At 43.4% G+C, this 22,352-nt stretch overlaps 1 protein-coding gene across 3 annotated transcripts in view; it reads left to right on the top strand.

The window, feature by feature from the left end:
* PCNX3 (pecanex 3) overlaps positions 1–22,352 on the top strand; it is a 707,803-nt gene that overhangs the window by 186,205 nt on the left and 499,246 nt on the right. For all 3 annotated transcript variants that reach the window (XM_069207883.1, XM_069207884.1, XM_069207882.1), the window contains 2 exons: positions 20,779–20,939; positions 21,295–21,448. In XM_069207883.1, coding sequence (XP_069063984.1) covers positions 20,779–20,939; positions 21,295–21,448 — 315 coding nt within the window. The remainder of the gene's footprint in view (positions 1–20,778; positions 20,940–21,294; positions 21,449–22,352) is intronic.

Here is a 22,352-nt window from a genome sequence, read left to right as displayed (position 1 = left end):
ACAGATTGTTACTTAACCAGTAAGCATCTGTTCCTGGTATGTAGTCCTGTAGGTTCACATGCGCTCACCCTCCTCTCCAGACACCTGCAGCCATTGCAGTTCCTTTACCTTAATCATTTGCATGGACATCTCTTTAGTTCTACTTGCATTATACTCCATTCTCACCCGCCTGCGGGAAAACAATCTAACAATTGAGTAGATGCCCATGCACATTATCACCAAGAAGAGGAGTGACTCTATCTCGTGACTCGTAAGACTCCTTCGAAGAAAAACAACTTGCACACATCCGGACCCAACACTAGATGGTAGGAGTATGCAGAGCATGTGAATCTACAGCAATACATGCCAAGAACAGATGCTTTCTGGGTAAGTAACGTAATCCTTTCTGGAACAGGGAGATCATTTGATCTGACAGCCAACTACTACCATGGCTGCAAGAAAGAAGTTGTCTCTGTCTAAACCTTGGTCATCTTTTGTAACAAGAGGATTTAAACTAATGACCTGCTATTGGGGTTTTTGTTGTGATATTTGTAAGACTTTTGTAACTAAAACATTTAACAACAGAGAAAGGAGTTTGGCATTATTCCTTCCGGATAAAGAGAATTTTCCTCTTTGTAAAGTAAATGGCCCCTCTTCGGAGGAGGATTCAGTGAAAAGTGCCCGCCCATGCACTTCCACGAAGGCAGCGCACAAAAGGAGACTTGAGCACAGATCCCGAGCATGATTTATTTGGTACCACGCTTGCAGCCACCTCTGCTGGTAATTTGCAGTATAAGCATACCTCTAGGAACTATAAAGGGGATCAAACTACAGTAAAGAAGAGGACATTATCAAAAGACTTATCTTTAAAGGAAACATTGTTGACGCTGACCATACAGTTGACTGTGACCATGCTGTCGACAACAACTTCTGTCTTAGTCATCAACTGCTATCAGATTGTCAACAATGAAATCACTATTGATGAAAATAACGTTGATGCCCACTGTGTCACGGTAACCTGAAGAGGAGATATTTTTTCACCATTAAAGGTGTCAAATTTACCTCCAACTCAAATGATGCAGTCAGGCCAAGAAAAGGAGGCTAGTGCTTATGCCTTGTTGACGGTTTACAGCCCAGCACAATTGGATGTAAGATGTCCCAGATTGTGGAGTAGAAATGGACGGTAATAAACTCTACAGGAAATAGATTTATCAGCAAGATTATAAGTCTCAAACTACTCAAATTGGTATGAGAGAGAAACGACCAAGATATTATAGCGAACCAGATGAGGTTTCAGTTCCAATGGCCTTTTTTATCAACATTGCTGTGTTAATAACATATTGAACGTATCAATCATCTGTCGCAACCAGCCGATAATCCTAAAATGGTGTTTCCTGCTACACTCATTATGCCACCTCCTCCATCTGCTCCTCTGCTGGTTTTTCCCAGCAACCATTGTTACTCTCTTCCACTGCCAAGGAAACCATCTTCAAGATCTGTTCTGTGTCAGAGAGGACATGGATTATGTTACCTCTAATGACTTTGTATATTCTGATATAGATGAAAAGGAGGGTGAACTTCCACAAGACAATGGAGTACAAGTTATTAGTGGACAGGAGTTCATTGTCCCAAATGGAAATGATGTTGGACCAAATCCATGGGATTCTACAAATCATATCTCTAATTTTCATTCATTAATAGAAAGGGCTGCCAAGAAATTCAGCCTACCGCCTACGTCAGTAGATCAAACATGTTTTCTTTATGACTTTAAAGATCAACCTCAGAAATCTGTTAAATCCATAACCATTCTTGGTGGTTTCTCATAGGAAGGTTTGAAATTAATGAAGATACCAGCTACAGTTTCAGTGGTGATATTGTATCTGGAGGAAAAGTAAAAGGCTCTGTTTTTGGCTCTGGCTTGCCTCACTGGATAAAACCAGAAGCAGTAATTTCTTGAGTAGCTCATAGAAGAGCTAAGACCCTGTTAACACCATCCTCTGATCCACCAGACAAGGATAGCAAAGACATTGACAGTCTGGGCCGAAGAATTTTGTCTGTGGCAGCAACCTCAAGACAACCAAAGTCCTGGTAGTTCTAGGTTGTTATGATTACCAGATGTGGCATGACATTTCTCCATTACTGGAACTCATTCCTGAAGATAAGCAAGAAGCAGCGAGAGCTGTCCTAAAGAGAGATGAGCTTACTTCTTCCTTTATTAGTGAATCAGCAATGGATGTCTCGAACACCGGTTTTCACCAACTGACAAGAGGCACTGTACGATGAAGAAAAGGATGGTTGGGGTCTACAGCAGTCCGTACTGATGACCAATCCAAGATTCTGTATATGTCTTTTGATACTCTTTTTTGTTTTTTTGCAAGCATGTAGAAGAGGCTTTAAAACTGACATTGTAAAGGCATTAGGACGTATACAGTGTTGTAGATTTGGGATGTCTGCTTTTCGTGACTCAAGAAGATCACAGCATTTCAGAGTGGTATTCAACCAATATAAATATCAGGAATGTTCATATTATCCACAAAGACAGTCTGGATACAATCAAGTATACCCCTTCAGCATGAATGAAAGTCTTATGAGAGCTTGTCACGGAGGAAACGAGGAACCTCACAAGCACTCAATAATGACAGTTGGAAAAGAGTTGGACTCCCAGCTTGTACTTCTTTTTCCATCTAGTTCTCAGAAGATTTTGGGGTTTTTTTGGTGGGGGGGGGGTGTAAAGGAACAAAAGGGATTTCCCTTTTTTGCTCCTGCATTGAATATCATATCAGACAAATGGGTGTTGCAAATTGTACAATCAGGTCATATGTTGGAGTTTATTCAGAAACCCCCAGTTTGTCCTCTAAAAAAAGGGACATCATCTTTGTTTGAAGGAGATTCAAAAGAAAATTTGTATGTAGCTCTTCAAAGGAGCCATAGTTATTGTCCCCCAAATTGCAAAGAAACCAAGGATTTTATCTCGGGTTCTTCCTAATCAAAAGAAAGATGGATCAATGTAGACCAATACTGGATCTGAGGCAGCTAAACAAATTTCTAAAGAAACAGTAATTTCAGATGATTACTTTACAAGAAGTACTCTTGTTGATGCAAGGAGGTAATTTTATGACTATCCTAGACCTTCAAGGCAGGTACTTCCACATACCTATTCATCAAAAACACAGTACTTTTGATTTTCAGTCGTGGGACAGCACTACCAGTTCAAGGCGCTCCCTTTTTACACTCAAATCTACGCCTCAAATATTTACCAAATGTCTCGCCCTAGTTGCTCCTTTTCTCAGGTGAGGTCACCTGGTGTTCCCATATTTGGGCAACTGGCTTGTCAAAGCGCCATCCAGGGAAGGATCAAATGTTTCTACGAATGCCTGCATCAGTCTCTTCCGGAGTTTGGGTCTCACTTTGAACAGAAAAATCATCATTGGAATCCCAGACAAAGGTCTAATTTCTGGGAGCAATACTTGACACACAGTTGAGAAAAGCCTTTCCATTGCTGGAAAGGGTGGGAACGTTGCAGACAGTGCCAAAGACTATTGAGGCAAAAACAGTCAGTCACAGTAAGACAATACAACTCCCCGATGGCCTGATGGCTTCATGTATAGGCCTCATTCAGTTTTGCAGGCTCAGTATGAGACCTATACTGCAAAAACTGGATTTGCAATGGAAACAGAAGGCTCATGGAAAGATACAGTCCATGTAACAAGGCGCTTGCAGCAAACTTTAATGTGGTGGAGGATCCCAGAAAACCTATATGCTGGACTTTTCTGCCGATAACAGAAAGGATAATACTCACAATAGATGTTTCAATGGACGGATGGGGTGCTCACCTGCAACAAGTTTAAACCAGGCCTCTGGTCCCATGCAGAGAAGAGGCTCCTCATCACTGTCTGTTCTAGTCAGAACAGACAACACCACATCTATGTTCTATAATGCCAATCAATGATGGACAGTTCAAACCCCTTTCAGAAGAGTCTCAGCTGCTGTGGAACTGGGCCATTTCTTACAGGAAAGATTGGATTGATTTAGATTTTACTTAGCACAGTTAAAACATATCATTGCCGTAACTTGATTAAAATGTTAATATAGCAAAGTCATAAGATAATAACAAAGAAAATTCAACAATTGAGAAAAAAAAAGCGACCACAAGAAGCCCCAGACAGCAGTCCAAAGCATCTAATAATGAGCATAAAATCCGCTTTCTTGCTGAGTTCCACCTTTTGTGTGTTCAAATGTGGCCTATGGCTAAGATGTGCTGGGCAGGTCAAGGTGAAGCGCTCAAAAGGAAAAGAGGGAGGAATTTATTTGAAAAGGCTGAAAGCAGTATAACACATTTATAACCGATTAAAATGGATTATAAAACACTGTTTTGGTTAAAATTTGTAATTCTTTAAAATTTTAATGCCTCACAGAGGGAGGCGAAAAATTGCATAGCCATTCAATACCTAGTTTGTAGTAATGAAGTTGAGGCCCAGTCCATAAGTTAATTAACAGAAGGTTGCCATCCAAATACTGAAGATCAAGGTGTTGAAAGCAATGCCACAGTCAATTAGAGGCTGACTGAAGCATTCACAAAATTGTTATCACACAGGTCTAGGACGCTTATTACAATCATCAGAAATCTCAAGAATCTCAAAGTCCGATGCATGGATTCTCCCTTTAGGCAGACATGCAGTAACAAATGTTGAGGATTGGCCTTAATCAAAATTTTCTGTGCAGGGATAGCTTTTCACAGATACACACAATGTGGGTTAGTGATTCTGTTGGATTGTTAGATATGCAACGTGGGCTCCTTAGATCTCTGCCGCCTACCATACCTGTAGTTTTTTAATTGAATCAGGCCAGTTTGTAGTCTCATCAGCTAATGCTTCTGCGGCTTCAAGAGAGGAAAAGTTAAGTATGTAGACAGTCGCCGGGAGTCATAAATATTGAAAGCCCAGCTTCCAAGAGAGCATTTTGGCAGCTCCTCTACATCAACCAGGGCAGATGTAATTTTCGTCTGCATGGTGAGCGCCCTCATTAACAGTTTGGGGGGGGGGGGGGGGGGGATTGAGAGGCTTCCCAGAAATCCATTGTGTCCAGATTGTATAATACCTGCTTATATCGAGTATTCCAAGTGAACTTTCAAGCTTTATTCCTTGCCATATAAGACTCTTGAGAGATCGGTCAAAGCCGTCTTCGCTTTGTTGCAATAAGATAGAAATCTGATAGAGACTTCTAGCTGCAGCTTCCTTACCTTAGAATTCCCTGGCGTCAGCTTCAAATTCAGAGTTTTTTCTGAGCAGTACTCTGCGCGTGTGCCGTCGAGCTGCATCGTTCGGATCCATGTGCGTCGATCAGCTCCGCATGCGTCATCAGCGTCGTTGGAGCCGTCTATGACGTCATGGTTGTCTATATAGACGCCGTCTCGGCGCGCGTACATCAGTTCTTTTCCTTCCGCGCCGGTTATGCGCAGCTCCGGAAAGAGCTACCCTGCTTCGACGGTTTGTCAACGCTTTTTTGACTGTTTGAAGTCATGTCTTCGAGAAAGACAGGATTCAAGCCATGTGGTGCGTGTCATCGCACCATGTCGGTGACTGATCCGCACCGTGTTTGTCTTTGGTGCCTGTAGAAGGACCACGATTCCACCTCGTGCTCCGACTGTCGGGCCATGGCACCGAAGGCCTTGAGGGAGAGATCCCTTAAGCTTCTTGCGGCCCGAAATTCATCTTCGGTCGGCGCAACTCCGCGGAGGTCACGGTCCCGCAGCAGGAGGAGGTTGCGGCACTGCTCCCTGAGCCCCAAGTCCCCTTCCTCGCATTCAAGGTCATCCGAAGGTAAGAGGCACAAGAAGAAGTCCAAGCGGACTTTGTCTTCGCCACGCCTGTCAGCCGACGAGACATCTAGGGAACGTCTATGTTCCGAGCGCGGTTCTGCGGAGCCTCGCCAGGTTCGACTACGCATCTTCCTCCCCTTTCTGGGGACCGGATCGACCCCCGCTCAAAAGAGTTTTACGAGGCCATGCGTCTCGTTTTTGAGCAGGCTGCACCCTCAGGTGGGTCCTTGGGCCCCATGGGGTCAGCACAGGCCCCTTCAGATTCGGCCCCATTGGGGCCCCCAGGATCCGATACTGGCGCCGGTCTCTCACAGTCGACCTCCTTCGGCACCGGGTCCGATGACGACGATTCCGCCACCGGCGCCCACCGGTGGCAGCCCCATCCTTATTCCGGATGATCCGGAGCGACATCGTACGAGGTCGACTCCGACGGAGCCAATTCGGCCCAGATCATTGTCGGAGCATTATTTAGATCAGCCAGACGCAGGAGAGGAATGGGAGAGGACCCTTTAGAATGTGGATTACAACAGGACTGGTATGAGAATCTAGGGTAGGCCAGTGGACTGGACACGTCTCCAGGTACTGGTATGCTTTCTCCTCCTAATGTGCCTACGGAGGAGGGTGCTTCTTTCGCTATGGTGGTATGTAGGGCAGCTGAGGTCTTGGACCTAGATTTGCCTACGGTGCTAGTCGGGACGAATATCCTGACAGAAGTGCTTCAGCCGGGGGTGACTACATCAGCCCTTCAATGAGGCTCTTACAGACGTCCTTCTGGGGACGTGGTCCAAACCCAGCACAGGGGCGCCTGTGAATAAGACGGTTGGCGGCCGCCGCCATAGGCCCGCTCCGAGCGACCATAGTTTCCCGACACAACACCCCACTCCTGAGAGCTTGGTTGTCCAAGCCTCTACTTCCCGTGGCGCCTTCCCTTCCGCTCCCGCAGATAGGGAATCCAAGAGGCTGGATCAGCTTGGGAAGAAGATATTTTCTTCCACCAGCCTGGCATTGGGCTGTTATTCCCATACTTTATGGGATACGGTGTCACAGGTGCTGCCCCAGGTCCCGGACCGACCGACTCGCTGGGCAGAGCGATTTCATAGTCAGTGGCCCTACGTCGCCACGCCTCTCTACGTTCTACTAGGGGATGTCCGGTCCAGCGTGATGGACATGCCTTTTGATGGCTCTCGCCTTTTTGGCGAAAAGGCAGACTCCGCGCTTGCGAGGTTCAAGGATTCTCGAGCCAGGGCCAGATCCTTGGGCCTTTCAGCGCCAGCACGACAGCAGTCTGTCTTTCGCCCCTTTTGAGGCTTCGGAAGGGGCGTGGTACCACGCCAGCCACAGTTTAGCCACCATCCTCAGGCTTCACAGCATCCCGGAAGAGGACGTGGTCGTGGTACCATCAGACCCAGAGGGTCTGGCCAGAGGTCGACCGCCACACAGCCCCCCTCCACTGCGGCCAAGCCCTCCTAGTATGGTTCTGCAGGATCACGTCCGTCCAGTTGGAGTGAGGATTCGTTTTCATCTCCCTCACTGGCTTTCCATCACCACGGACATGTGGGTCCTGCAGATCATATGGAAGGGCTACTCCCTTCCCTTCCAGTCTTTCCCTCCTTCTGTCCCTCCGACAAAGGAATGGCTGATGGAGGACCATCTGGCTTTGCTCTGCGAGGAAGTTACAGCTCTTGGCCAAGGGAGCCATAGAAAGAGTCCCGATATCAGAAGTAGGCAGTGGTTGTTATTCCCGCTACTTTCTGATTCCCAAAAAGAACAAAGGCCTTAACCCTATCTTGGATTTAAGGGACGTCAATCTCTTCCTCAAGAAGGAGAAATTCAAGATGCTCACTCTTGCTCAAGTTTTGTCTGCCCTAGACCAAGGAGACTGGATGGTAGCGTTGGATTTGCAGGATGTGTATTTCCACATTCCTGTCCTGCCAGCCCACAGGCGTTACCTGCGGTTCAAGGTAGGCCACGAGCACTTTCAGTTTACCGTGCTTCCTTTCGGTCTCACCAGTGCCCCCACGGGTGTTAACAAAGGTGATGGCGGTGGTGGCAGCTCATCTGCGCAGGTCAGGGATTTTAGTCTTCCCCTACCTGGACTATTTGCTGTTGAAGGCTTCTACGCCCCAGGCTCTCGTCACCCACCTCCAGACGACGGCGGACCTCCTACATTCGCTGGGGTTCACTATAAATGTGCCCAAGTCACACCTGACTCCCTCTCAAAAGCTCACTTTCATCTGAGCTGTTCTGGACACAGTACAGTATCGGGCTTATCCTCCCGAACAGCGCGTCCAGGATATTCAGGTTATGATACTGATGTTTCGACCTCTATCCTGGATTTCGGTAAGACAGACTCCAAGGCTGTTGGGACTCATGGCTTCCTGCATCCTATTGGTCAAGCATGCCAGATGGCGCATGAGGGCTCTGCAGTGGGACCTGAAGTTCCAATGGGCACAGCATCAGGGAAATCTTACCGATGTGGTTCAGATCTCTGAGAGGACTGCAAAAGATCTGCAGTGGTGGTTAGTGAACTGCGAATGGGTCAAAGGCAGACTCCTCTCTCTTCCCCAACCAGATCTAACGGTAGTGACAGATGTGTCACTTCTGGGATGGGGCAGCCATCTGGGGGAGGTGGAGATCAGAGGTCACTTGTCTCCGGCGGAATCCGGGCTCCACATCAACTTGCTGGAGCTGCTTCGGGCGTCTCGGCTAGCATTAAAAGCATTTCTTCCTGTTGTGAAAGGGGAGGTGGTGCAGGTGTTCACGGACAACACTACTGCAATGTGGTACTGCAACAAGCAGGGCGGTGTGGGGTCGTGGACCCTTTGTCAAGAGGCTTTACGTCTCTGGACATGGCTGGAACAGCAGGGCATGACCCTGGTGGTTCAGCACCTAGCAGGTTCTCTGAACGCCAGGGCAGACAAGCTCAGCCGAAAATTCTGAGGATCATGAATGGTGTCTCCATCCTTGGTTAGATCTATTCGTCTCCGTAGAGAACGCGCAATGTCAGCAGTTTTTCACGTTGGAGTTTCCAAGGGGGCTATCGCTAGGCGACGCTTTTCGTCGCGAGTGGAGTTCAGTCCTCCTGTACTCTTTTCCGCCTATACCACTTCTGCCCAGAGTTCTCAAGAAAATCAAGAACGACGGGGCCCAAGTAATCCTAGTGGCTCCGGATTGGGCATGGAGAGTTTGGTATCCAGAGCTTCTCAAAATGAGCATCGGTCCTCCAATCAGGCTGCCTCTTCGGGAGGATCTTCTGTCGCAGGGGAAGGTTCTCCACCCGAACCTGTCAACTCTGCGCCTTCATGCGTGGAGATTGAGCGGCGACAGTTGATGGTTTAGGACCTCCCTCCCGAGGTCTGTGATGTCATTCTGGCAGCCAGGCGTCTCTCTACTAAGTCGATCTACGCCTGCCGTTGGAGACGCTTTGTTTCATATTGTACAGAGAGGTCTATTGATCCTCTTTCTTCTTCTGTCTAACATCCTTTTGTTTATATTGGCTCACCCAGCAGGGTTCCTCCTTGGGGACTCTCAAGGGATATCTTGCAGCCTTATCGGCTTTTCTTAAGTTGCCCGATCAACCATCTCTGTTTAAATCACCTATAGTACAGAGGTTTTTGAGAGGGCTTGTGCATCTGTTCCCGTCTGTGCCTTTCGTTATGCCCCAGTGGGATCTTAATTTGGTTCTTACCTTCCTTATGTGTGCTCCCTTAGAGCCCTTGCATAACTGTCCTCTCCGGCTGCTCACTATTAAAACAGCCTTTTTGGTGGCAATTACATCTGCCAGGAGAGTGAGTGAGCTGCAGGCTTTATCTTCAAAGCCACCTTATCTCATGATATATCCTGAAAAGTTAGTGTTAAGAACTCGTGCCTCTTTCATCCCCAAGGTGGTGACCCCTTTCCATCTGGGTCAAAATATCACCCTGCCCACCTTCTTTGCACCTCCGCATCCCTCTAAGGAAGAGGGGCGTCTCCATCGGCTGAACCCAAAAAGAGCGTTATCTTTCTACCTTGACAGCACTAAAGAGTTCCGGGTGGATGACCAACTCTTTGTGGGGTATGTTGGTGCAAAGAAGGGCTCGGAGTGTTACAAGTTAATGCACAGCATGTGAATCTGCAGCGTCTCATGCCACGAACAGATGTACACTGGGTAAGTGACATTTTCCAAATATTTATATATACATATGTATATATATTATTTTGCCATTTTTGCCTTTCTTAAAGGCATGAAAGAATTTTTACTTCAAACAGTCAGAGGTAAAATCCATAATTGTTGGTTCTTCCATGACTGCGCTTCTGGTGTGGGAAGTTGTGGAAAAGAACTGACGTACGCGCGCCGAGACGGCGTCTATATAGACAACCGTGATGTCATAGACGGCTCCAACGACGCTGGTCGACACACGCGGATCCGAACGACGAGGCCCGACGGCGTGCGCGCAGGGTACTGCTCAGAAAAAACTCCGGATTCGAAGCGGACGCCAGGGAATTCTAAGGTAAGGAATCTGCAGCTAGATAGAGTCTCTACTTGATACCTCATTACCGACGCCAGGGAATTCTAAGGTAAGGAATCTGCAGCTAGATAGAGTCTCTACTAGATACCTCATTACCGAAGGTGAGTAACTTGTTCATCTAGCTCAAGCCTAAGTTGTTGTCTCAGGAGATTGAATTCTAACTGGATTTGAGCTAATCCGGTGCATGAGGGCAAATTGAAAATGTGTCTGTAGCAGTTGCATGGTTCCCTATCCAGTCAGGCGGTGAGTGTGGCAGTGCGATAGTGCCAGTTGATAGTGTGGGCTGTGCATTAATTTGCTGGTGATCACTCTTCTAACTCTACTTGTTTCTGAGCACACTAATTTCCTATACTCCAGTTAGTGATCAAGGGATGTTTTTTAGGGCATTCAAGTGGATGAGTTTGTCCTCTTTCGTCTATCCATATCCCTAAGTATTTGTATGATGGAGATCTCTTTACCTTCACGTAGTTCAAGGCAATAGAACCCTTATAGTTAATTTCCGGCCGAAGATCACAAACTCTGTTTTTATCAATGTTTATTTCAGTTCTGTTTTCTTAGCAAAAACTGCCCAAATGCATCCAGTTATCTTTGCAGCTCCACCCATGTCTAATCCATAAGAACAGTGTTATCTGTGTATTGTAACTGCTTCATTTTCTGACTGGGAAACTTAGATGGAAGCCCGGGTGGCCAGAAGGTCTGCTAAATAAAGATTGAACAATAGTAGCGCATGGATACAGCCTTGTTTGAAGCCTCTGTTGTTGTCAATCATTTTTGAGGTTGCCCATGTTGATGAAACTCTAAACTTCACCAATGTGTCAGTATAGAGAGCAGTTAATCTCCCTTAACAGTTCTGGTGGAATGCCCCATTTCTGAAATTTCTTCCACAAGAGGTCTCTTGCAACACTGTTGAAGCTGTGGCAAAGTTGATAAATGCTGCATACAGTTGCTGTCCCTTTTTTAGTTTGAAGCCTACCAGATAGCGAATTCTTGGGGACATTCGGAAAGCTTCCTTGAGAATGCATTCCACCCCTTGCTTACCATTAGCTTTGTGGTTTGTAACTCATATTTGCTTGATTTATATTTGCTAGCTCTGTTTGGTTTAGGCTGTCCAACTTGAGTTTGCCCCCTCCCTTGCCCAAACACCATTTACTGTGTACTTCTACAGTACTGGATTTCTGTAAACAGGCCGTTACATCTCGTTCCTATGTTGTCACATTTGCAGTGCATTCAAAGACAGGTCAAATGTCAGGTTCTGTCTTCCAGTGAGCTTGGTGTTTAGTTTTCTTTCTGTGACTTCAAAGGCCAATGCACTCTGTGCCAATGCACTCTGTAGCACTCTAATCTGCAAGACTTCACTCTCTGCTACTCTGCTTTATGCCACTCTACTCTATGCCACTGCATTCTACTCTGCACCACTCTACTCTGCCACTTTACTATACTTAATGCTACTGCCCTCTACACCACTACACTCTGCCACTCTACTCTGCATCACTCCACGCTAATCTTTTCTGAACCACATCACTCCATGCCACTGCACTCTACGCCACTTAATTCTATGCCACTCTACACCACTCCACTCTGTCCTGCACCAGTGGACTCTACTCTCCAATCTATGCCCCTTGACTCTACTCTGAAACAGACTGCTCTGCATCACTGCACTCTAAGTCACTGCAGTCTACTCCACATCACTCTATCATTGCACTCTCTGCCAATGGCTCTACACCACTTTACTCAATGCACTCTGTGCTACTCCACTCTACACTGCTCGACTCAATTCAACTCCGCAGTCACTGCACTCTGCTCCACTCCACTTCAGTTCACTGTACGCCTCTCTACACCATTCTACTCTGCCAATACACTCCACTCTACACTGCACTCTATGCCTCTGCACTCTACACCAGTGCACTGTAGTTTTTTACCGCTCCACTGCGCCAGTGCATTGTTCGCCAATGCACTCTGGCAATCCACTCCCCCACTGTACCCTACAGTGCACCACTCCACTCTGCAACAATCTACTGTATGCCACTGCACTCAGTGCCATTGCACTCAGCGTGACTCTATTTCGCGCCACTCCACACCACTCTTTAGGAAGCTGGCTCTTTTTATAGTGGACCAAATTGAGGTACGCTGTGCAGAGTCCAAGCAATCCCCAAAGGTATCAGAGGCACAAATGCTATCCCAAATGCTCTTTTTCTTTTTTTTTGGTAGTGTGGTCGAGCAGTTGGGCATATCAGATGATATTGCTAAGCATGTAAGGCACACACTCATACAGTGAGTGAGACACACTCAAAGAAATCTGACACCAATTTATAAAAATAACACATACGTTTATACAAATTTAGATACCAAAATCGCCAGAATCGGGCAAGTACTTTTCGAATTATGAATTTTTAGGTTTTGCAAAAGTTGACAGCGCATTTTTCAGATGCGTGAATGTTATCCTATGGCGGAAGGACAGACCTTGCAAACAGGTATCACAGTGACTTGTAGGACCAATCGCCTAGGCTTAAGGTAAGTATTGGGCAAGATCTGAGGCCATCTCCGGTGGCCTGGTGCAGGGGTGCAGTTCAGCATCAGTCTAAGCCTGCTTGCCACTTAATTGTATTTTATAATTGTATTGCTTGCTATTCTGATTCGAGCATATGAATATATAAAAGATAGTGTTGGAGAATAAATTTGTTACTTATGTGTAACTCTAGTGCTCAGTATTGGTATCTTTTTATATATTCACATGCAACCCTCTCTCTCCTCCCTGGTCAGAGATTCATCATATTTTATTCATGCTTGTGCTTGCCAGCTATGGTGGCCTCCAGGGAAGTAGGAGATCTTAATCTGCCACCTCATTGGCTGACGTTTGTGTTTTTAAATGAGGTGGATGGTCTATTAAAGATACAATGTTTCAGGCCTATGTCTTTTTTTACACTGTATACTCTATTCTGTATATTTTTACACTGTTTACTGCTATGATAATGTAACCGGGATTCCCAGCCTGACGACCGGATAATCATTCTGGCATGTGAATATTTAAAAGTTCATAATATTGGCGAACATGAGTTACAGGTAACTTACAGATTTCTTACTTATAGTTCCAGACAAACGTCTTCTTCCATTGGCATTTGCTGTGTCATTCATACTTATTTTTAGCTTACAGCATGTGGCAGTGAGTCAGCCCACTTCTGCCTCTAACGGATTTCACTGTGAGTTACAGTATTCTGCTGATTCACAAGTAACACACTCACACACAAAGGAGTTCCTTTCAGTCCAAGGAAGTACTACATCAATGTGTGCTTTAAGAGATATTGTTAAGGGCCCAGCAGGCCCACCAAAAATAAAGATTGACAAAAACTCATGACAAAATTAACATTGACGAAGCCAAAACGCTAGAAGACAATGCCAGACATATTGGTTTTGCCATTGCTTATTTATTTGACAGCTGGGCATGCACTGCACTGAAACCTCGTGTGCAAGCCTGCTCTGCTTAACGTTTAACCCTTGGACTCTCAGACGGTTGGTGGTAATTAAATGAAAAAAAACCTCTCATGTCTTCCTCAATCATTCATCTCATCTGTTAAAGTACATCCTTCCACACTGTGAATTGACATTTGCGGAGCCTGATAGTGACATCAGCCATAGGCCTCAGTGCTCCACTGTATGACCACTACTTTAGGTTCCTTTTTTCCACTGTTGGTTTTGAAAGGGCACAGAGAGCTCCTGAGGTAAACATCTGAGAATCTGTCAAAGGAATTCGAGAGGATGCTGAAGCAGATTTGGAGCATAGTGTTGATGCTTGACCCAGGATTGAGGTTTTTGAGGACAGTCTCGGGGAGAAACTTTGATGTAGTCTGAAAATAATAGTGTAACAGAGTGGTCTCTGGGGTTCCTCTGCACCATCTAGTATTATGAGCATTCTCTTCAACTTAGGAAGCTTGCCTCTTAACAACAAACATCCAGCATGCATGTTCTGTCTGCTGAGGGTTGATAACCCAGGCGACACCTACGTCTGTTTGCTCTTTAAGTTCAAGGCATTGGTACACAGACATAAGGTTCTACTAGCTCATTCATCATCCGCAGGTATGACAGGGTTCTCCAAGTCAGAAAGGCAGAAGAGAAATATTTGGTTGATGGTAGACAAAGGTTTTTCTGATAATTAAGACTTTGAGGCAGAGGAGCCCCCATAAGAGCACCCAGAGAAACTATACCTCATAGATGTCCTTAGGTGTTGGCACATGGGCTAGATTCTAAGACTTCCGTTCCCCAGAGTAGGAAGCATAAGGAGCTGTTGTGAGACAAGATACCTGAATTGCTAGTAGAGACGATAAAGTATTTAAGAGAGAAACCTAAACCACACAAATACAAGGCCTCAATGCTAACAAGGCATGCAGTCGCAGGAGCTTTGGAATCTACCTATCCGACTGGGTCGTAAGAAAAAGCCATCATTAAGGATCTGCTAAAATTTCTCCGAGTTAGAGCTATTAGCAGTTGTAAACTCCCAACTGGATTTTTCTTGCCACATTAAATGGGAAAAAAACAGCGCGATCGCACTGCTACAGTTCACTCGTAGTGAAACCTATCGGCAAAAGTGCAATTATCTACGTAACCGGCAAAAGTGCAGTTAACTATGTAACAGGGTCGATGTTATGCAAAGCGCACGACTTCTGCCAAGCGATATCGTGCTGCGAAAAAAGGTAAAAAGTAGTCCGCAAACCTGGTGGGAAACAGCGAGTCTCGCATGTTTTCAGTACTTGGTCGCTGCGCTCTAGGAGGGCTAACCACAGGAAAAGGCATGACTTATGCGTGCCTTCCACTAATGAAAGCAAGCAGATTTTAACAGGCAAGCCCACGAACCAATGAAAGACACTGAAGTGACATGGACGGGGCTCCAAGCCCTTTTCTAACTCCTAAAGCGTCTCACAAGCTAAATGCACACGCATAAGATAAAGTAGGGTGTAAATTGAGGAAATGTGGCGCTCAGGGTACCAATTTACCCAACGTAGATATTGGGGAACCTCTTGAGGGAACACACCCTACCCTCTGAGGAAAAAAACAACCTCAAACCAAAGAAATTGACACAACGAGGGTCCCCTAATTGTTACCTAGAAAATACTTTTAAGTCATAAATTATCATAAAAAATTAGTTAATAAAGTACATGAGTCCATGTTGCACACAATGTTCCTCGATCCAGGAGTCAACCACTTATTGATAGATGAGTTCCAAGTTTATTCCAAATCTGATTAACATTTGACAGTCTGAAGTCCACAAGATGTTATCCTTCCAGTCTCTGATTGAAATTCACAAGTGAACAGTCCACAAGATAAATTAATCCAGCCAAATCATAGAATATAATACAACAACATAAGTTAGAGAACCAAAATGCTCAATCGTCAAAACTAGAGTAAATATATATAACACCCAAGGGAAGTGCAAATTTAAAAATTAGTCACCAGAAATGAGTAAGCGAACCAGTGCAAAATACACCCACAACCTATAAGGTTATTAAAAAATACTTGGACAATAAATGATGAATCATCCATAAATTACAGAAAACATGCAACCATGCTATGTGACCATACAAAACCATCCTAATTGAAAATTGAAGCCAAAGAAAGAGGAAACAAATATCCAAGCCAACCAAAAAATACACCTCAGTGTCATCATCCAAGAATTATATTCACAGAAAATACCTTGCTGAATAATCAATATTCAAGAAATACTCAATGAAATAGGTTACTTCAATCCAGGGTCTAGTTGTCTTTTATGCTTTGATACATTAATACATTGAGTTATTTCATCTCTACAGAGATTTAGCCACAACGTTTCTACTTCGAACTATTTTGAATTAATTTTTCTATCTTGACAGTGGATTGGATGTTACGTTGTCACATCACAAGTGTTGCAAGTGTATTTGGATTGAAGTAACCTATTTCATTGAGTATTTCTTGAATATTGATTATTCAGCAAGGTATTTTCTGTGAATATAATTCTTGGATGATGACACTGAGGTGTATTTTTTGGTTGGCTTGGATATTTGTTTCCTCTTTCTTTGGCTTCAATTTTCAATTAGGATGGTTTTGTATGGTCACATAGCATGGTTGCATGTTTTCTGTAATTTATGGATGATTCATCATTTATTGTCCAAGTATTTTTTAATAACCTTATAGGTTGTGGGTGTATTTTGCACTGGTTCGCTTACTCATTTCTGGTGACTAATTTTTAAATTTGCACTTCCCTTGGGTGTTATATATATTTACTCTAGTTTTGACGATTGAGCATTTTGGTTCTCTAACTTATGTTGTTGTATTATATTCTATGATTTGGCTGGATTAATTTATCTTGTGGACTGTTCACTTGTGAATTTCAATCAGAGACTGGAAGGATAACATCTTGTGGACTTCAGACTGTCAAATGTTAATCAGATTTGGAATAAACTTGGAACTCATCTATCAATAAGTGGTTGACTCCTGGATCGAGGAACATTGTGTGCAACATGGACTCATGTACTTTATTAACTAATTTTTTATGATAATTTATGACTTAAGTATTTTCTAGGTAACAATTAGGGGACCCTCGTTGTGTCAATTTCTAAATGCACACGCAAGCGCATGCGACGCAGGCTCGACCCTGAAAAGGGAGAGAGCGAGAATGGCACTCTCTAAGGAAAAGTCCCATAGGGACAAAAAGGCCTCTGATGTCATTGATGTCAAGAGGGAAAAAAAAGCCACTGGAGGTTAAAAATGAGTTCCTCTTTAAAATGGAAATAGTTTTTGAGGTGGCTATGTCCATCATAAGACACCCTAGCTTTTGAGACAGCTATGGTCATCACAAGATACCCTATGTCGTTCGGTCCAAAGAAACCTAGATAAGTAACTGAACCTGCCCTAGGAACAACTCAGGACTTAGAGTAGAACGTGGACGTTGGGTAGGAGGAAACAGTCGCAATCTCTAGGGAAATGAGAGGATCTAGTGGTTTTAACACACAAGGTCAGCAAGGAGATATAATTGTGGAACAAGGACAGCATGCTAATCAGGAGTTCTTTCACCATTACCCCGGGCCATCATAAAAAGATATGCGTCCCGTGTGGCCTGAGGGGGTGGGTTTTAGAGAATGCACATTGCATAGCTGAAATTAAGGGGGGTATGGTCCCCCAACAGGAGGCCGAACAATTTTAGTGGCCCTTAAAAACTTCAAAAGTCTAATGGAAAACAGGCGGATACAGATCCCCATGAACAACATATCTGATAGGTTGTACCTTAACAAACAAGGGATATAGTCTTCTATCCACTAGGAAAACTGGCTCAGTCTGTTGCCAAGAGGGCATTTGTGAGGAACAGCAACTTATTTCACACCACATCTCTGTGGTAGAAAACACTTTTGCAGATGAACTCCGAACAACTGAAACCCAAGAGTACTGCAACTGATAGCTTTGCTAATGAAGTCGAGTAGTGCAGTCATTTGCAATTGCGTAAAAAAAGCACTAAATGTAATAAGTGAGCAATGCAGACTTTTGATGAAAGGGCTTCTCCATGAAATGAAAAACACATTGTGTGGTGCGACTAGAACAAATTCCATCTCAAGAAACTAGTAGTAAGACACCTCGCACACATATTGAACTGCAGTCTGTTATGCATAATAACAGGAGCACACACAAGGTAGATATTTGGCATACTTGTCATCAAGAAGTTTATGGAAGGGGCTATAAGACTTACCATTAGCACAATAATCCTGTGCCACATTGGAATCTGGAATCTGAATCTAGTCCTGTGGGTTGGGGCTTCCCTCAAATTTCAAATATTGAAAGCACCATTTGTCACTGTTGCATCTCTACAGAGAGTTAGAAGATTGCAAGCGATCACCGTACCAGAATCATACCTAAACATATGCAACGATAAGTTTATCATGAAAATACCGCCCAAGTTCTTACCTAATGTGGCTTCACTTTTTCACATCAAACAAGCCATTGCCTTTCCAACATTCTTCCAGAAACCTCTTAATTCAGCAGAGATAACCCTAAATACTCTAGATGTCATAAGGGCAGTGATGTACCATATGAATGGAACTGTGTATTAGGAAAACCAACCAGTTCTTTGTGAGGCATTCACCACATGCATTTAGAACTGGTGTTTTGCAAAATACTTTTTCCAGGTGAATAGTACCAACGTAATGGCAAGTAAATACTGGGGACAAACCAAAAGCTCACTCCACTACGAAGAAGGAGCTACACTGGCATTCATGATAAGGATATCAGTACAGGATATATGCAGAGCGACTACATGGTGCTTAACCATACATTTCTTGAAACACTGTGTAGACTTAAGACACATGCAAGGAAGAAGTTGTGGGGCAGTCAATATTAAGTTACTTTCCTCCACACCTTCCTCATTACCCCATCTGTAGGGGAGATAATACAAATACATAATCTATGCACAACATGTGGATCTAGAAGAGTCTTCATGCTGCAAAAGAAACCAGTTACTCCCTTCTCGTTCTACCTAACCTTTCTTTCTCTTCCTGCCCCTTAAATATACCCTGCTTTCCTCTCTTTATATCGCCTTCCACATAACTATTGATTTCTCTGGTTCACTCTAATATACTTATGTCTCTCACTCTTTCTCTACCTTTCCCTTTCTATCTCTGTCTCTGTATATCTTTCTTTGTTGTACTCCTTTCCGTCCATTTCCTCTAATTCCATTTTCACTGTGCTTCACCTATCACCTTGTACAATTCTCTTTACCTCTGTGTCCTTTCCCTGTCTCCCACCCTCTTCTGTTTCTCTTACTCAGCACAACCGAAGGTCTGTATCAAGCCAGACAAGGGTACAAATGGGAGAAGGAGAGGAGATAGTCAATCAAAGTTAATCAATCCCAAATTTATCCAGTTTCACCTAATTAAAGTATCAAAGTCCTAACAGCTTTGCTTAGGTTTTTGCTGTTGCAGTGAGAATGATAACTGAATAAAGGGGAATTTATTTCCAATTGTGATCTCCCTCAATTAAAGTTACAGTTTCAAGTGCTGTATTCGTAAGTCTTATGAGCTTAAGAATTGGATGGTTCAACACTGAGCCTGGCAGGTTGAGCTTTGTGCTGTTTTTGCATGCCTCCTTTTACTGTAAAATGTCATATTAATCAACAAACAAGGGTTTGAATTATTTTGAAAATAGGCAAACAATTCTGCATTGTTTAGAACTGTGGGTCCCAAAATATGTCCTGCCTGGTACTCGAAAAAACCTTAAGTGTTGTTTGTATGGTCTGCTCCGACCATATATACAGTACATAATATATAGTATGTCCACGTTTTCCTGACAGTTTTTAATAAGAAAGAAATTCCCAAACTCTTTTAGAGAAGGGTTCATTTCTGCCAAGTCTGTTCAAAATATCATCACATGAATGCAGCCAATGGATATTTTGACATTTGAATTTTCACTTAATCCAGCATGCATTTTCCCTAAAGTCTGTTTCTGTATCAGATGAACAAAGTAGTCCATGTAGGTTGTAGTTACACACTAGAAACTACTAATGATCATCTACAGTAAAAGGAACAGTCTTAAAATCTGTTGTCTTATTTACTGAGCAAAATAATGCTGAATTCATAAAGCAAAACAATGTTTGCTTCACTCTCTAAACCTTGAAGTGCTTCATAGAGTCTGAAGCAGACTAAAGATTCTCAAGTTTTTCTTTTCCCTCCTGGTTTTAATAAGCGCTTGCAATCATGTGGCGCAGTCATTAGAGACAAACATTGACTTGCAAATAGGGCTTGTCATGGTAGTATAAACATGCCATTCAAAAACTCCAACAACTCGTTGGGGCTTCAACTACATGTTTTCAGCTGCTGGAGGTCGTTGTTAATTGTACACGTCCACTCGGGTCTGACATGCAAGCCTCACCAGCCAGTTGCAAAGAGTCCTGCTTCAGCTGGGCACTAGTAGGGTTTGCTGCCTCTTTTGTGGTGACATGAATATTAACTATCAAGTTAAAAGGCAGACCATAGCTTTTAAGGTTGTTGACTGGAGGATCATTGTTGTCTGGCAGACAGCAGATATACAGATTCCGTAATTCATTCTGCTTGCTGTTTCACTGGCTGGAATTTTTGAATAGTGTTTTTTGTAAATGGTTGCAGTGTAGAATGATACTGATTTTCAAGTCTCTTGAATTGCTGCTTGGAAATGTAATAGTGTTTTCAAGGCACAGAAGAGGAAACTTTTGGCCAACATCAGAGACCATTCCGTGCACTGCCTTTGGCTTGCAACAGTCTTCTGTTGCCATGTGTGACAATGTATAGTATATGGGGAACTTGCACATGGAAACAACACTCCTTATTTGTGAGTTGTACATGTGTGAGGTCCTCCCCTTCTATCTCTTGCTTCTGTGTGCATTAGGAAGAAAGGTAATGATTGATTGTAGGAGCTGAGTAGAGAGTTCAAGGGCCATGAGCTTGGGCTTGCTTATACCTTTCACCTTTTGTCCCACTTTCTGCACAGTTTGATCTACTTGATCAGGAGTCACTTCATGAATGCAGAGAAAACACACTAATGATCGAGGACAAGTCCAAGCCCAAGCAGTATTACAAGTACTGGGTTCTTCCTGGACGCTGGATGAGAGTGCGCTATGACCGCCTGGCCCTTCTGGCACTACTAGACCGGTGAGTTCCAAGAGCCTGAACAAGACATACAGTCAGTAATGGCTCATCACTGTTAGCACACTTTACTGTGGAAGTCATTCCATCAGCAAAAATAGCCCCTTTGTTGCTGACTCAATATAGCAACAACTTTTGCAAACATTTGCAGAACTACCCTAACATTTTATAGAGAGGTTATGGAGATGGATTTGCTATGGAGTAGAAACTATTTTTGCTTTCCATAATCTTTGGCATGTGAGGAAGGTTTTGACTGTTTGAAGGGGTCATTATTTCATTGAATCTATATTTTCCAAACTTGTGTTCTGTTTTTGACTCAAGTACATCTTCTAATTTTTTGTTCTATTGTGTTTGGGTTTAGGAATCGCCGTATTTGTGAGAACATTTTTGTAGTGTCTCTGGCTTGCCTGGTGGCCTTCCTTGGTTACCTCCTACTGCTGGAAGGCTTCTTCCGTGACATCTGGGTATTCCAGTTCTGCTTAGTTATTGCCAGTTGCCAGTACTCCCTTCTGAAGGTAAGTCTGGGCCTGCTGTACACTAAAACAGCAACTAACAAACATATTTGCTGATCTACATTCTTTGGCTATGTATGGGCTTTAGCTTCTTTTGTTTAACCAAATCTCCTAAATGACCTCCAATGGCATCTGACCCCATTGACGATTTCTTATGTTTTTTAGATCTTTATTTATGTTTGTATTTATATAACAATAATTCAGTATTTTGATGAGATATATATATATATATATATATATATATATATATATATATATATATATATATATATATATATATATATATATATATATATATATATATATACATACACACATACACACATACACACATACATAGCAACAGAACTACATTACATAAGTAATAACAGTTTGGGAGGCAAACAGATACAGTTTGATTGTAGAATATGTGAAGGGCATTAGATTTGGACAAAAAACAGACTTGGTTACCTAATTTCATTAAAATACTAAAGAGACTGATACAAACATTCCCTGTGCTTACTTGCTTAGCGTGACATTGGCACCAGTACTTCCCACTGTTAATTTATTGATCTGTTTTCTATTTGTTTTATGCCAGACATTAGTTTCCTAGTATTTTTAGTGTTATGCCATAAATCTTAATGCTGTTCTTAAGATTCTGGAGTCCGTAGCATACTGGCCTTTTTATCAACATAGGTTTGCTCATGAGGTTCAGGAGAGTGTTTTTCTTTTTTCTCTTTTTCTTGATCTCAATGGGCACCTGTACACATCTCACCTGCACAGGTACAAGCTCTGCTCCAGTATCTCATGAAGATTCTGAAGTCCATATACAAATTAACAGATTTATGCTTCTGAATAATCCAAGTTGGATGTGTTTTCACTAGCTGAAACCAAACATTTTACAGTTCAATCCTTGCTCACATCTTAC

Source organism: Pleurodeles waltl, chromosome 9 (assembly GCF_031143425.1).
Source record: "Pleurodeles waltl isolate 20211129_DDA chromosome 9, aPleWal1.hap1.20221129, whole genome shotgun sequence".
NCBI lineage: Eukaryota > Metazoa > Chordata > Amphibia > Caudata > Salamandridae > Pleurodeles > Pleurodeles waltl.
Note: the sequence above shows the minus strand (reverse complement) of the source record. Positions and strands in the feature narration are given on the sequence as shown.